The sequence below is a fragment of the Benincasa hispida genome, chromosome 3 (genome assembly GCF_009727055.1).
Source record: "Benincasa hispida cultivar B227 chromosome 3, ASM972705v1, whole genome shotgun sequence".
Lineage (NCBI taxonomy): Eukaryota > Viridiplantae > Streptophyta > Magnoliopsida > Cucurbitales > Cucurbitaceae > Benincasa > Benincasa hispida.
In genome coordinates this window covers 41,751,826-41,768,780 of record NC_052351.1, presented here as the reverse complement: position 1 = coordinate 41,768,780, position 16,955 = coordinate 41,751,826, and the positions used below count along the sequence as shown (strand labels likewise).

At 30.9% G+C, this 16,955-nt stretch overlaps 1 protein-coding gene across 1 annotated transcript; it reads left to right on the top strand.

Moving 5' to 3' along the window:
• The first annotated feature begins 213 nt into the window (after positions 1-213).
• LOC120072730 lies at positions 214-4,002 on the top strand. Its single transcript, XM_039025200.1, has 3 exons — positions 214-436; positions 1,627-1,869; positions 3,560-4,002. The coding sequence occupies exons 1-3, from the start codon at positions 419-421 to the stop codon at positions 3,605-3,607; spliced, it is 309 nt and encodes a 102-aa protein (XP_038881128.1). The 5' UTR covers positions 214-418; the 3' UTR covers positions 3,608-4,002.
• The last annotated feature ends 12,953 nt before the right edge of the window (positions 4,003-16,955 follow it).

Below are 16,955 nucleotides of genomic sequence, written 5' to 3'. Positions count from 1 at the left end.
AATCCGCGTAAGCCCATGATATGTATAATTTTCTATTCCGTGTATGACTAAACATACAACTGTAAAAGCCTGAGAACCAGCGAAGGCCGCACTTTTAAACAGCCAAACAAGGCCACTAGTCCAGTGCAGGAGTGGCATAATTGTAATATTGCAACACGCGGAGCCCCATTATCGTCTATTCAGAGACCTATATAGACTCGGCAGAGCCTTTCCAGTTTTTTCTTTTACACTTTTATCAAGCGAAGAAGAAAGAATATAAGAATTGCAGTGTCGTTGCTCGCTGCTCCTTCTTTGCTTCTGCTCTACGCTTTCACTCTCGATCCTCTTCGCTGAGTAAACAACTCCAACTCTCCTCTTCCTGCTTCAATCGTCTTCTTGTCCGCTGTTCTTCGTTTTGTTGTGAAGTGAGAACTTGCAGATGGATGATCGTAAGGAGGTTGTTTTTCTTTCTGTTTTCGTTTTGTTGCTTTTGTGATTTTATTGCTCTGTTTTCCTGCATGTTTGTTTCCGTAGAGAAACCTAGGGTTTCGTTTTGTTCTTTGCTAGTAGTAGAGATGAAATGCATAGATTTCTTGATCTGAGTTTGGAATTGTTCAGCGCGACTCTTGGAAGAGCTGAGATTGTTGTCTCTTTAATGTTTAAAACTCGCCTAATGAAAACGATCATAGAAGCAGTAGAATTTCGTTACTATTAGTTTTTGTTTTTCTGGTCAAACTGTGAATTAAACGTTGCTCTGTTGTTCGTTTCTTTTGAGCGAAATCGTCGCTGTTTTCGTGGCGTTTCATCTTGCACATGCACTGGTATTTCCATTTTCCTCTTTGGAATTTGAGATTTGATTTTTTTTTCTTTGACTTTATATTTCCGCCTCTTCCGGTCGAAATTTCTCACATTGCTTTTCAAATTCATAAACGTAGTTTGATTTGTTGGTTAGCTTGTTTGGATTTGGACGTATTTGTTTTGTCACGGGAGCAATTAGCGATACGCTTTTGCTTTTTAACCGTTTATGATTATGATATGATTAATTCACGGAGGCAATCATGTTACTTTTCTAAGCTGGGAAGCAGTCAAGCCTATCAACTTTTTCTCCCATCGTCTTGCCAACTATTCTCCTATGGTTCCAAAATTTCAACGCTTTAGCCGATAGGTTTCCTCAGCTGCTCTTCTATTTCAACTATTGACTTTTTGTTTATTTATTTATATTTTAGCATGTTCTGAAGACTGAAGAATAAAATTTTAGAAAAGTTGCTGTCACTGACTTTGAAATTGGAAAAACTTATCCAATAATTACACTGCTCAGATAACGAATCAATTTTTAATTTGATTTATGAAAGAAACTTAATTTCTGGCTCTAATAAGATAGCAAATAGACTTTTGTGCTCATGTTCATTTGTGAATACTTATGGAGACGACTAATAAATTAGGCATTGAGAGGTTTCTGTGCAAACCTCTGATGTGGTGTGTGCATTACACGACAATAAATATGTTCGTTATAGAAAATTGAAAAGCTGTAGAGCTTTTAATTTGTGTCGTTTTAATTTTTTTTAAAAAAATGTAAATGTAATTGACATTCTTGGCTTCAACTTTGTAATTGACATTCGGGTCGTTTTACTTTTTTATTTTCTTCAGAAAACTGCTCCCTGGCTTTCAGTGCCACAGTTCGGAGATTGGGACCAGAAGGGACAGTTACCTGACTACTCACTTGATTTCTCAAAACTTAGGGAAAATAGGAAACAAAACAAGAGAGAAGTGTCTCGGGCGAGTCTTGGAAATGAAGAGGAGCTCATTACTTCAGCCGCACCCCCAACCACAACAGAATCTTTTCCTACTGATAATCATCACCCCTATCATCAGAGTCACCACCCTCCACCAGTAAGATTCTTGCTCCTCCTCCCTAAAATTTCATATTGGCAACTTTTTGATTGTCTGATAGGGACTTGCATGTTCTTCTAAACAAATACCATTTGGACAACTTGAGAATTTGTTGGGTTGGTTATGGTTGGGTTACATCAATGTGTTTGTATGTGCCTTGAAGGTTCTTTATCAAACTTGTGGGTCCATGCTGCTTGCTCTTATCTATTAACTTGTGGATACAGCTATTGATTGTGGAATAATCAATGCAAACCTAAAATTCTGAAGGTCAAATGAAACACTTCCCTAAAGTGTCATCTAATTTTATGATGAATAGGCTAATGAAAGTTTTATTTCCTTGTAGGACAAGCTAGTTGTTATTGTTTGTTACATATGTTTATTGAAAAATAGATCCCAGTGACTTGTTATGTTTGTTCTTTAATATATTGTTTGATGAGCATAACTCTTTCTATTCCATATTGTTTAAATATTCTTTAATATTTTGTTTGATGAGCATAAATTGTTTAAGAAGCTGAATGCATTTTGTCATCATATCAGTTCATTTGAAGGGGGAATTTTATATTATTCATCAGCTACTTAAAGAAGTAATTTTACAAGTCGAGAGTCTTATGCATCATTTAGATCTTATATGAATAGTGTGTATTGTTCAATTAGAATAAGGTGAGATATTGACTTAAAGTTGCATTTGTGGAAACAAGTAGGGGGCTGGGTCTCCTTCGCCCCTAACCCACTAGTAAGCATTAATTGTGGGCATACATCTGGTGTTTGCTGCCACATCTCTCATAGATTAAAATTGAGGTAGTAAATCCTATCTCTCATATTTAGGAATGGCCAGACAGGTTTTCTTTTTCTTATGTGGGGAAGGCGAAGAGAGTCACTATTTCCCTCCCAAGGACAGATTCTAATTTATGTCAATGTTGTCTTTTATTCTTTTTTTTTTTCTTTTCTTTTTTTTTTTTTTTCAGTTTCAATCAAGTCTAATTAGCTAAATAAAGGGTGCTTAAGATATTTTTGGGTATGTTGGTTTATTGCGGCTGATCGACCTCCCGTGACATTTAGATGTGTAGTTTGTCTTTACACACAAATTTCTTGGTTAAATTGAAATTTCTTGGTTTCAACTGAAAGGGACGGTGATCATATTTTGGGAGGTCAGCCACAATGTAACATTATTTTCGTCTGGATCACTCTCGGTTTATGGATAATTTTTAGTACTATGTTTTTCATACCATCCCATTCATTTCTTGCCACAAAAGTAGAATTTAAGAATGATGTGTGGTCCACTAAATAAATGAATATATCATTTAATGATGTGTCAAATTATGAATGAGAGTAGTAGGGACTACTCTGGTAGTAGAAATTAACTACAACACACCCCATTAGCTGCTTTGCACAAACCAACTTCTAGATTCAAATAGATTAGGTGCTGGTTGGCTTGCCTAGTCAGAAATAGAATGAAAATAATATGATCCTATTATATTTTATTATCAGTTAAAATTATGTTAGATTCTAATTGTTTAGGCATTTAAATATTATACGTGGTTAGAAATATGCTGTTATGAAATAAAAATTATTTAGGTATGAGATCTTAGCAAAATTGTACAAAACAGTGGGACCTCATTCATTTTGAGTATGGGAAGTGTCTATTTTTGGATGATTCATAACATATTCATATTTGTGGTTGTTTTGGCAGACAAGAAAGAGCATTCTAAGTTGCTTCAACTGCTGCGTGAAAGCTTGAATTAAGTAGTCTTGAAGACGACCTATGGAGGCCCACTTGTAAGTTTAAATGTCATTGTATTAATTGAATTAAGTAGTCTTTGGTACGAATACCTCTATTGTCCTTTATTTGAATTAAAACTGTATTATATGTTTGGATTTTTTGCGATGGTTTTGTTCTTGCCTGTGGGAACTACTATTTCATTAAATTTGCTTTGAATTAATCAATTAGTTATAAAGTTTGTTTGGAATGACCCTTTTTTTTAAGTGTTTAATTGGGGAAAAAAAAAATCATTCCAAATAGGCTTGTACACTAATTGAAAAAAAAAAGTCCTTGGTGATGTAAATAAAAGCATTGGGTTTAGGTCATTTGGCTTGTCAAAGAAGAAAGAAAAACAGTCTCACAAGTCTGAATAATAACGTTGCTTCTTATTACTTTGCATATTTATTTGATAAAATATCAGATGTCGCCCTTGAGATTAAGAGAACAATTGATTAAGACGTAAACCCGAATGAGACAATTGTACCAAATTTTGGGCCCAAATGAAATGACTCATTTCTCTAAAGCTTTCATGTCCTTTGGCATTTTGCTTGCATTATTGTCTGCAAAAATTTACAAAAAGGACCTTTTTGTGCACGGGTGCTGGGCTTGAGTGACTATGGAGCAAAGAACGAGAGTAAAAGAGGGAGTGAGGAGAAAAAAAAAAAATCAAACCCAAAGGGAAACAAGAGCAGGGAGAAAATAGAGAGTAAATGATCTGAAAAATCTAACCCCAAATGGGCGAGAAGAGCAAGATCCTAATTCGCGTATGATACGTTGATATGGTGTAAGCGAGAGGTAAAAAAAAAATTAATTGTGGATTAATACTTGAGTGTTGCAAGTTAAAATGTATGCATATGATTCCCAATTGCTCTTTTTTTTGGTGTCATTTTTTATTTAGTGTTTGCATGATTGACTAGTTTCTTGTAGTGGTTAGTTAATTACAAATTTCATGTGAGCTTCAAAATTGCAAATTACAAAAGATATCCTAAATTTGCTTGGTATTTAATAAGCGACTAGCCATTTTAATAGCGATTACAGGAAGATTGTTTTCAGGAAAACAATGGGAGCTTTTCCCTTGATTAATACAAACAAAAGCAACCAAATCTTGAGTGTAGATTAGACACGATCTCCTTCAAGTTTCAATCTATTTTTTCTGCGGTTGAGACAGTACCTTATCCAATGCCTCACGGGTGTTCAGAAAATCCGATAATCCGATGATCTGAAAAAGTCGATAAACCCAACCCAATCCGTTATCAACTCATTTGGGTTGGGTTGAAATAATTAAAAAATATAAAATTGGGTTGGTTGATGGGTTAACTTATCAAACTAACCTAACCTGAATCAGTCTGAATTTATTATTAATTTTTTTTTTTTTTACTTATAATACAATTATTTATGTATATATTGATTTTAATTTTATTTAATTTTAATATTTTTTAATAATTTACTCTTCCACAACTCTTAAAAGTAGTTTCTTTGTACTTTAGAAAGAAAATTAAATTTTCATTGAATAGTTAATCTTAATTCAATATATGAAAATAATTAAATTAGATTTTTACATATTTATGTTTTGCTTTTTTTTTATAACAAAATTCTAAGTAAATGACCCGATTAACTCGAATCAACCCAATTTAAATATTTTATGGTTGGGTTGGGTTGGATTCATTTTTTAATAAGGATTATTTGGATTGAAGAAATTTACAACTCGAACAATTGGGTTGATCTAAAAAGTCTTTCAACTCAACCCAATCCATGAACACCGTTATAATCGGAAAAATATAGGTTAGATTATATCAAATTCTCTTAATTTTGGATTAGATTTCAGTTATGCTTTTTGTTAAAATGACAGATGATTGATGGGACAATTGATATATAAAATTTATAAGACGTGTTGGAATGGATACTTGTCCTAAAATTCAATGGTATTTTGTATAAGCTAGCCAAAAAATTATTTAAACCACTTGTCTATCTATATGAGGTAAGGGTTTAGATTTGGGTGAATTTGGTTAAGATGTCAATCGTGTTTGTTTGAATCTGTCAAGTGTGGTGTTATTATTGGCCAAACTTATAAATTTCAATAGCACAATAGACAAACTTGTAGAATTAAGTAGTACCCATAATTATACTTCCTCTCACTCAACGTCACTACGCTTTGATGTCAAACACAAGCTTTCTGGACTTTTCACTTGAATTATGCTCAACGTATTCTGACGAACTTAAATATACCTATAAGGGTGTGTTTGGTATGTGATAAAAGTAGAGAGTTGAGTTGAGTTGGTAATTATTATATGAAGAGTTATATTATCTGGGGAGTTAAATTGTCTGTGTTTGTTGTGCAAGTTGAGTTAAGTTGGTAATTATTGTATGTGTTTGTTGTGCAGAGTTGAGTTGGAGGATCTGATACAGTTTTTTGTAAATGAGATTAGTTCTATTTTTTTCTGTTTGTTTTTTATTTCATTCTTTTATTTTTTTAGTTTTATACTTTGCTATTGTTGATTAATTTTTAAATATACACGTATTTTCCCAAATCATTTATGACATAAATTGGACAATCTCAATTTTTTTTTCTCAATTTGTAGAACATAATAGATTATTTTTCATATATTCTTTTCAAAAACTATAATAATTCTAATTCTCTTCAATCGGTATAACATATCAACAAAATATATTTCATATTGTTGCTCAATTAATTGGTATATTGTATATTGTATGTATATATATTGAATGTTTGTATATATATTGAAGGTATATATATTTCATATTGAATGTTTGTATGTATATATATCCAAAAAAAAATTCACAAAATATATGTTCTTTTCAATATTTATTGTCACACCTCGCCCCAGACCACCTTCTTAGCTTAGAGAAAGGCGTAACTGCAGCAGTTACCAACCTTTAGGCTGACACTTACTGCCTAATAACTCTTGTGGAATAACTCTGATACCAATTATAATTCATATGCAACGAGACGTCTTTAGGCTCACAATTTATTAACTTAGAAACATAATATGTTTAGAGTCTAACACAAGATTTACAAGTCCCAAAACCCACAAACCCTAGTCCCTATATGAACAATAGTAACATGTGTATAATATTAACAGTAACCACCTAGCAAACGGTTACAAGTCTTTTGGTCCTTTAGTGGCAGAGCAGGCGCAAAGCTATCTTCAGAGGATTTGACCGCTACCTGTGGGGGGGAAAAACAAAACATTTGAAAACGGGGTGAGCTTACGCCCAGTGAGTGACCGAGAAAACATAGTAAATTCTCATGCATAATTTCAGAAGATAGTTTTATCTGAAATATAATTTAATGCAGCATAAACAATTTCCAAGCGTAATGTATATAAAACTGTTTTAAACATAAAACAGTAAAATCATTTCTCAAATCAAAGTACTGTATAACGGGTAAAATAATCTCAACATCAACTGCTAGTCCAGAGAGAACCCTTTTGTTCAATCTCCGACTTAGTTCACCTGTGGCCACATTAGGTACTACTGCTCAGATACCTTCTTCTTGTACTTCAGTATCGAGCTATTAGGATACCTTCTCTAACGTACTTCAGTATCCCGTTGGTTTGGTACCTTCTCCAACGTACTTCAGTACCAATAGATACCTTCTCCTTGTACTTCACAATATCTAGTTGGGTAAATGTCTTCTCCTTATACTTCGGCATCGTATTTTACCAAAACTATTTAACAACTTTTCTCTTTAAAGCATGTACAGTATAATACATATACAACATGGCTTTAAAGTTGGTAACGCATGCTGGATAAAATACATACACATATGTAGATAGTTTTGCAATAGTAGGCATGCGTTCAACTCACAATTCAAACTTGCTTAGAAACCACTTCATAAAACTAGTAGACATGAGAATTATTTTCACAAATATGCTTTCTGTAAATGTTGTAATTCAAAACAGCTTAAAAAACGTTTTAGTTCGAAAACATTTTAGCCACTCATCTCGATTTCTTAGGAGCTTTTCACTCTAGTAGCTCATCGGGCTCATTTTCACTCCTAGAATCCAGATTCAACTTACAACTTAGATTACTCATAGTTTTGAACCTTATTTTGAAATATTTCCTTCTACAAACTTATTCTAAAATGTCTCAGGAAGCTTACCTTAAAATTTCAGCTCAGAAATTCTCGTGGTTTGGCCGGAATCACAGAATCTACAAGACTGGCTCAGACTGATCCAACAGTCTGACCCTTCTGCCTTCTTTTCAATCTTCAGTCTAGTTCCTTTGAGTTTTTTCCTCCGGCAGCCCTTCTCTAAAAACTAGACTTCCAGAGCACTCAGATGGCTTTGGAATCACTCCAAACGCACTAGTAGATTGGGAGATCTCCTCATCCAAAATTGATACGTTCTTCTCAACCCTCACTATTCTCCCTATCCTTTACGAAATTTATGATTTTGTGATTTGAAAATGAAATCCATGGGCGTGACGTGCCCTTCAATCGCATGGACATAACGTTCGAATGCAGCACCGGACAAGGCGTGGCTGACGCACAGGCTGCTCTCGCTCTCTCCCACTTTCTCGCTCAAAATCTCGCTCTCTCTAACTTTCTCGCTCAAAATCTCGCTTTCTCCACTCTCGCTCTCTCCTACTTTCTCGCTGGTCCTGCTCTCTCCAATCTCGCTCTCTCCCACTTTCTCGCTCAAAATCTTGCTCTCAACGATCTCGCTGGTCTCGATCTCAATGATCTCACTCTCAACGATCTCGCTCTAAGCTCATACTTCTCCTTTTGCCACGATGCAAGCCTACCCATGTGTGTGCTCTGCATTTCAACAGTCGACATTGCTAGCGAGATTTCTTTCTAGAGCAAGATCCTCATCACAAAATTAGTTAGATTCAGCCCACATTTCTAACGAGATTTCCTTCCATAGCGAGATTCAGCCCACATTTCTAGCAAGATTTCCTTCTAGAGCGAGATCCTCATCACAAAATTAGCGAGATTTTACTTATCTAGGGTTGAAGTTTCAATTTATGTATAACCCTTTATACATATTGTTTTCAAGTTTTTCTTTGTTTATCGAGTTATGTATGTCAAAACTTCAACCTACGACAACCCTAATATACATATTGTTTCCAAGTTTTTCTTTGTTTATCGAGTTCTCAACGTTCGACCTCTACATTAATCCAATCCTCAACCCTCGACTTCTAGCAAAACAACAATATTTCTCTAATATAAAAGGTGTAATATTTCTCTAATAAAATAAGTTTTGAAAACAATCATATTAATATAAAAGGTCCTAGTTTTGAGGGGATAAAAAATGAGAGTTTTGAGTGGGTAAAAAAAGGAAAACCCATAGGTTTTCTTTATAGGCTTAACAAACATGGGTAATAAATACCCACCCAACTCAACTCAACTCATACCCATTTATCAAATACCCCCTAAGTAAATTCACCTTTACCCATTTAGAGAATGTTTGAGGACCCATAATGGAATGATGTTGTAATGGAATATATATTGGGATTGATGTCTTAAATCTTGTGGTTCTTTTAGTTTGTAAATTGTATAGATGAATTATTTATTTAATAAAATAAGGAGTTGTTTTATTTGTCATTTAGATTGCATTAACTCGATCCAATAAACTAAGATCCAAGGTAATTTTATGTAACTTGAATAGTATGTGGTAGACATATAGGTGAATCATGTTCAAGTGATAATCTAAATGGTCTGTAGTATATGAATGAAGTTGGATATCTCATCCTGATGACACTATGAATACAACCCATTTTATAAATGTTATAAATGTTGTGAGTATTACAAACGAGGTGATTCAAATCGCTGTGGAGACATGCGAGTGGTTATATATAGTATAAAGAGTTTGTGTAAGACCGAATCGTGAAATGATTAATCGCTCTTTATAACACCGTTGATTGAAGAGATTAACATTTTATAGGATGAACATAAGTAACTCAATCTCAATCTTTAGTGAGTTATGAACTTCTGTCTATGATGACAATTCTTTGATTTATATGGGTGAGAAGGTGCCTGTGTCATCAACTCAATAAGCCTACTATTTTTGGGATTTGTTAAAGTTGGGAGTTGGAAACATAACTACACAAGATGGATTTCACTAATTCCCACATTTAGGGTAGGTAGATGAATTATTTCCTTAAATTTCAACTTTAGGTCTTGAACAATGGACCTGTCCCTTTCATTGGTCAGGGATTTGTTTGTGGTAGGACCATAAACAAGTTGTTCATTAGAGGATCGGTACAGGGGTAAAACAGTAATTTGACACAGTTGTAATTACGAGCAATTCATGAATGATTGACTTACTGATAATGGTTATATCTATGGACACATAAATATTCTACAATGCAAAGAATACAATGGGTATTTAGTGAAATGACCTGTAGTTAATGAATGTTGATTAATTTAATTAAAGAGTTTAATTAATTTAATCTCGTATCACTAAAACTTCTAATCGGTAGGTTCATTAGGCCCTCTTGCTAGTTCACTAAGGGTAAACACAAGGATAAATTAGTTTTGGAATAATTTGAATTGTTTAAATTAAATAAGGGAATATAAATTAATTGTACAAGATACAATTAATATAATGTATGTGGATACATTATGATATAAAGTTAATTTTGAATAAGATTCAAAATCAAACTATATAATATGAAAATATTAATGTTTGACTAATATTTGAATATTAAATTAATATGAATATGACTCATATTAAAACAACAAGGTAGAAATTAATGTAAATAAGATTCATATTAATACTATAGGTTATAAGAGAGATATGTATGATAATTAAATTTAGTCAATTACTTATTTAATTAAATAATTAAATTACTTTTAGTTAAATTAAAATTAAATGAAATTTTGTTCTATTTATATTTAATTAAAAACAAAACTCCCTACAATGCATGGGAGTTACGTAAGAGTGAGTGGGGAGTTATAATAACTCCCTCTCACACATTTAAAATGCATATGGTTTTACATTTTAGTGATTATGCAATTTGAAATTGGAAATAAAAATCTCACTCCCTCGTAAGATCTCTCTCTCACTCTCTCACAATTTTTACCGAATACTATTCATCTATAAAAACTAATTCTTTATTCTAAAAAATGCTGGATCCCACAATTCAGATCATTGCCTAAGAATAGCAAGGAAACCAAGTGGTGGTGTTCATTGTTCTGCTCATGAGAATTCGTGCAAACCAAATGGTGGCATCCAAGTTATTGGAAGCATTACTATTTGTGAGAATTCGTGTAGAGAGGAAACTATTTGAAGACATTCTTCAAAGGTGAGTTTCTTTTCTCTCTCTATTTATAAGTATGTGTATGTTGTTTGTCTTCTCAGTTTTTCTAGGTTTTCTTTAATTAAAATCAATGACACTGGCATACACACACTTCTGTAGGATTTCGATCTCTTCAATGTAATCCAAAATTTATGTTTAAATTGAAAGTTTTGGGCCTGATTTGGAATGCCTAACTCATTCTGTTCTCACAGTTTTCAACACAACCATCTTTTCCACAGTTTTCATGTCACAATCCCATTTTCATTCCACCCTCGATTCCTCACATATTCCAATACCCCTCAGATTCTTAGTATTCCCGATTACATTCCAGCTCGAAAATGAATGAAATAATACACATATAGACATAATAAAGTCCATGCAAATTGATATATTTAAAAATTAACAATTACGTAAAAGTTTGACAGCAGTGTGGTAGGAGTCATATGAGTTATGAGTCGAAATTAACTTAGGTTGCACCCATCTATGGTATACTTCCTACTATACCTAATTAAAAATTGATATCAGTCTACTTTTTTTTTTTTAAAGTGAATATATATATATATATATTCGTGTATGTGTAGAAAATGGGATATGGTACTTTTGGGTTGTAAGTATCTTTTAAAATATCTTCAAACAAATATTTAGAAAAATATAATTGTTTACAAATTATTTATGAAAATGTGATTGTTTTTATTGATAAAAGAGATCTGTTAAAAAAAAAAAAAAGAACTGACTGCTGCCACGCCTGCCACACCTGCCACACCTGTCGATTTTGTAGTAGGTGGTAAAGATAGGTTGTGGCAGGCGGTAAAATAAGGCGCAAGTTAGCTTACGATCTACTTTTTTCTTCTTTTTTTTTTTTTTTCTTTTTTTGCTATTTGGATTTTTGGAGGAAATTTATGTCCACATAGGCAACCTTGATAAACGAAATGATACCCTTATTTTCTTTGTTGTTTATGATAACAATATTTTAACTTAATTTCAACCATAAAAAAATTTTATTTAATTTTTGGTTTCAAACCATATATATTACACTCTCAAATTTTATATTCATATCAAATAAATATATAAAACAGCTTAGTTTATATTTAATAGATCTCCAAATTTTATAAAAGGTTAAAAATCACTTTTAGTCTATAAACTTTCGTAAAAATAATAACTTAGTCCATAAATTTTTGTTTGTAACGATTTAGTTCCTAAAATTTATTATATAACAACTTAGTTCCTTGTATATTAAATTTTGTAAGGATGTAGTCTCTATAGTAGAAATTAGTGTTAAGATTTAATGAGATTTTATTGCATAAATAATCCGATGAACAAATTAGAGACTCAATATTTTTATATAATAAAATGTCTACATAATAAATTAATAAAATTTGACATCTAATTCTGATGAATTTTTCTATGTTAAGGACTAAATTGTTATAAATTTAAAAGTACAAGGATCAAATTATTACATATTAAAGTTAATGGATTAAATTTTTACAAAATTAAAAGTATAGAAATTCAATTATTATAAATCAAAGTTTAGGGAATAAATTGTTACTTTCATGAAAGTTTAGGAACCAACGTTTAATAACCTTTTGTGAAGTATCAAAGAAATTTATACAATTTCACTTGTGTGTTTAATAAGTTTTTTTTTTATTATTATTTTATTTTTATGTGTGTTTAAAAGATATGTAATATTTTGTACATTTATATTTATCAATCTGTACTATCTAGAAGGGGCTATGGGGAGAAACATTTTTTTCCTCTTTTTTGCCTTTTAGATGATGGTTATGTTGAGTTATATGCCTTAAAACTTGTAGATAGAAAATGTAAATAATTGATTGTTGTCAATAAATAATTATAGATATTATTTCAATAAGTTTTATTGATTGCATTGCATTTGTTTTGTATTAATAAACATAAATCAAATAAACTAACATCCTAGGATATCTTTGAGTCTTGAACTGTATGTGGAGACATATGGGGATCAATGTTCATGATATAGCCTAAAGGGTCTATGGTATAGGGATAAGGTAGGGTGGTGACACTATGGATACGACCTACTTTGTATTTGATAAGAATGCAATGATCCAACGCATTCGTGTAGGTGACTTGCAAGTGGGGTATCTTATATAATGAATTTGTATAAGACCGAACTGTAAAATAGTAACCACTGATGTAACTTCGTTGACTAGTTAGGTTTATGTTCCAATAGGATGACCTAGACAACTTAGTTTTGATCATGAGTATATTGTAAACTCCTGTTCACAAGTGATCGTCCTTTGATTTATATAGGTGAAAGTGGTCAATTCACTGACTCAATGTGCATACCATTTTGGGGACAAGATCGAGTGGGAAGTTGCGAATATAATAATACAATATGGATTTCACTCATTTCCGACTTTAGGGTAAGTAGATGATTGTTCCCTTAAGTGGTATCTTTGAGTCTTGAACAAAAAGTCTCTACCCTCTCACTGGCACGAGAGGGGTCTCTATTTAATAGTTGGACCAAAAACAGGTTTTTCATTAGAGAATCACTGGTACTTAAGGATGTAGAGGTAACCGAGGGTTAGACTGGTAATGTGGCTAATGAGTTTAGTCATTAATCTCATATCATTGAAGTTCCTGATCTGTATGTCCATGAGGTCTCATTCCCAGCCTATAAAAGGAATTGGGGTTATTATGTCATTAAAAGAGTTTGAAATGTTCAAATTCAGAAATAGTATAATCTATAATGGTACATTATAATATAAAGTTTGTTTTTTTAATTAAACTTTATAATATTAAATTTAATTTTGGATATGATTCAAAATTAATTTATGAGAGAATTCAATATTTGAAGAAGTTCAAATATTAATTTAATACGAATTGGATTCATATTAAAATTATAGGTTAAAATTAATACGTATTAGATGCACATTTAAACTATAGATTATGAGAGAAATACAATTGAATATGACTAAAATGTAGGTTAAACTAAATTTTGATATTTAATTTAGTAATTAATTAATTGGAAGATTGGTTAATTGTTAATTTAATTTGATTTAATTAAACTAATTAAATTAAAACTATAAGTTATGTGAGAGATGTTCATTTAAACATGCTTTAAATGAAATTATTAATTAAATTAAATGAAAACTTTATGGGTTTAGTTCAAATAACTCAAACCAATTCGAATCAATGGAAAACATTAAGTTATTGTATTGATATTATATTTTAATTAACATTGTATTTTTTTTCCTAAATCTATAGCAAATAATAAAAATAATAATCTATTTTATTTATCTACACTATCTAAAAGGGGTTATAGAGAAACATATGATTTTCTTTTTAGCCCCTTTTAGTGGCTTATTATAGGATTACCATTCATTTGATTTTTCCTCTTACCCTTTTAGTTGATGATGGATATAGGGAGACTACAGGTAATTTTACATTTGAACTATTAAATAAAAATTTTAAAACAATATCATATTAAATACTTTTCTTTAGAAATAAAGTTTGAAACTAAGAAATAAAGTTTGAAACTAACCCATTAATAAATCATTGAAATCAAAATAAATAAATAATTCTATAGATTTCAAAATATTAAAATTTTATCGAGTTTTATTTCATTGGTCGCTAGATTTCAAAATCTATATTTTTAATATTATTTTTTCATTAAATACTCATTTTCCGTCTTTAGTATTAATGTAGGTTAATAAATTTAAATTAATTAAACAAATTATAATTAATTAAGTTTCATTATTTTTCATCACTTTTAAAATTGAATTTAAAATTTCATCTCATAATTATTTTAGATTAGGAACCAAGAAACAAAACTCAAATCTTAAGTATAAAATTGTAATATTATTAATTTGAGCTTTATGTTTATAAGTGTTACCAATTTAATTTAGTAGTTATATTGAATTGCATATTAGCTTTTATTTCTAATTGTCTTTACAACATTTGATTAGTTTTAGATTTTACCATAATTTTTAATTGTGTTCACATTATATTTAAAGGCATATAAGTTATCTTTAAATGAAATGGTTCAATTTGAATTTTCTGAATTAACCTATTGATTTAAGAACATTTAAATTTTGACACTAAAATCTTTTTTCTCCATTATTAAATTTAAAACGGACTATCATTCTCCATTATAAAATCAAATTGCAATTAGAACTTGGGTTTTATAATTAATTAAATTGATTTGATGAAAAATAAAAGAGAAATTGTGGAATAAAGAAGAAGAAAGATTGAGAGAGGATAGAAAGAGAAAAGGGAAAGAAAAAAGAGAAAAAAAAGTGAATCATGAGCGAATATTATTGAAAATTGGGAGAGAAGAGAGAATATAATTATTAAAAAACTACAATATTTTTATAAATATTTTAAAAAACTACAAGATAATTCCAATTTTACCGTGAGGGGAAAAAAGGACCATAAAGAAGCGAGGGAGAAAAGGGGAAAAAAAGGAAAGAAGAAGAAAGAAACAAAATTTACATTGGTATGTTGTTTTTTTGGTGTGGATTCGTGTGGAAAAAGAAGGGAAAGCCTGGGGCCTGGTGGTGGTAGGTGAGATGGGAATGGAGTAGCTAAATTGGCTCTATCTCCTACTATGATTGAGAAAGGGACCAAACATAATCACCTTTGCTCATAACTTTAGAAGCTACCAACCATCATCAAATTTCCAGTAATATACTTGTACCTATGTACCATTTCATATATCATTAGATGATATATTCTTTTAATTCATAGATTTTACATAAATCTCAATCAATTTTTCACATTGAATTACTTATTATCGTTTGTAAGCTATATTCATCTGTGTTTAGGGTTCAAACAATTTTAGTCTGAGTTAGTTTGAGATACCAACCTTAGATGTAGTTTGTGTTATAATAGTTTTTATATGAGGTTTATACTATTTTAGTTTACGTTACAAATGAGGAGAGAAGATGATTACAAAATAGTAAACACATAAAACATTTGAGTTTTCAAATAGTTCTCCTGTATTTAAGAGTAGGTTATAATAATAAAATGAGGAACTTCAACTATTATAGTGGATAATTCATATATTGAATGGGTATAATAGTCCACTCCACCAAGATAAGTAAGTTGAGGGCCCAAACGTCCATAAACGTTTCTTTTGTGACCAACAATAACTGAAGGTGTTTCAAAAAGTTTTTCATTCTATTGTAGTATTGAAAACTTTTCTACTCTCCATTTCATACATCATTATATCTATATCTTATATTTCCTAGTTGAAAAAAAAAAATCATGAAAAATCCTAATTAAGGGAGAATGTAGTTAGTGAGATCGGTATGCTGATGGGGTGTTTGGGATTTTTCTCTTTCTTTTTCTATCCTGTGTTCAAAATCGAGTTGTTCACTTGTTGCCTGTTGTGATATAGGCTTTTCAAGTTCTTTTGGTCATTTTGTCTCTTCCCATTCACAAGGTTTTTAGGAGATGTTAGGATTCTTGTTTCTTTGTTTAGATTATTAATGTAATTATATACCAACCTACTATATATATTCTAGAAAAAAAATATTTTGTTTGATTTTTTTATAAATGGTGAGTATAGTTATTAAACTAATAAAATAGAGCAAAAAAATTTAATATGGGATATGGAGATTCAATCTCTCATTTTGAGAGTAGGAATACAAGTCAATTAGCACTGAATTATACTCGTATATATATATACACACACACAAGTGTGTGTAAAATGAGAAAACTATAAGTTTGGATAAATAGAGTAATAATATTTTGGAGAAACTTAAAAATTATATAATAAATTAATACCCAACATGTCTTGAAGTGGGTATGGACATTAGAAAAACGATAACCAGCGTAGGTGGAAATCAAAATATATTCTTAATGAATATACCAAACGCATTAGAATATTCTCTCTCTTTTTTTTTGGAGGTCTCAATTAAGATATTTTAATTATTTTAAAATGACCGACAAAATTGTTTTTTTAAAAATGTTTTAGAATATTTGCTACATTTTATGTTATATAAATGGTTACAAGTGTTTTTCTTTCAATTTTAAAATAGGTAAAATAAATATACATTTTGTTTAACTTAAAAAATACATTTTC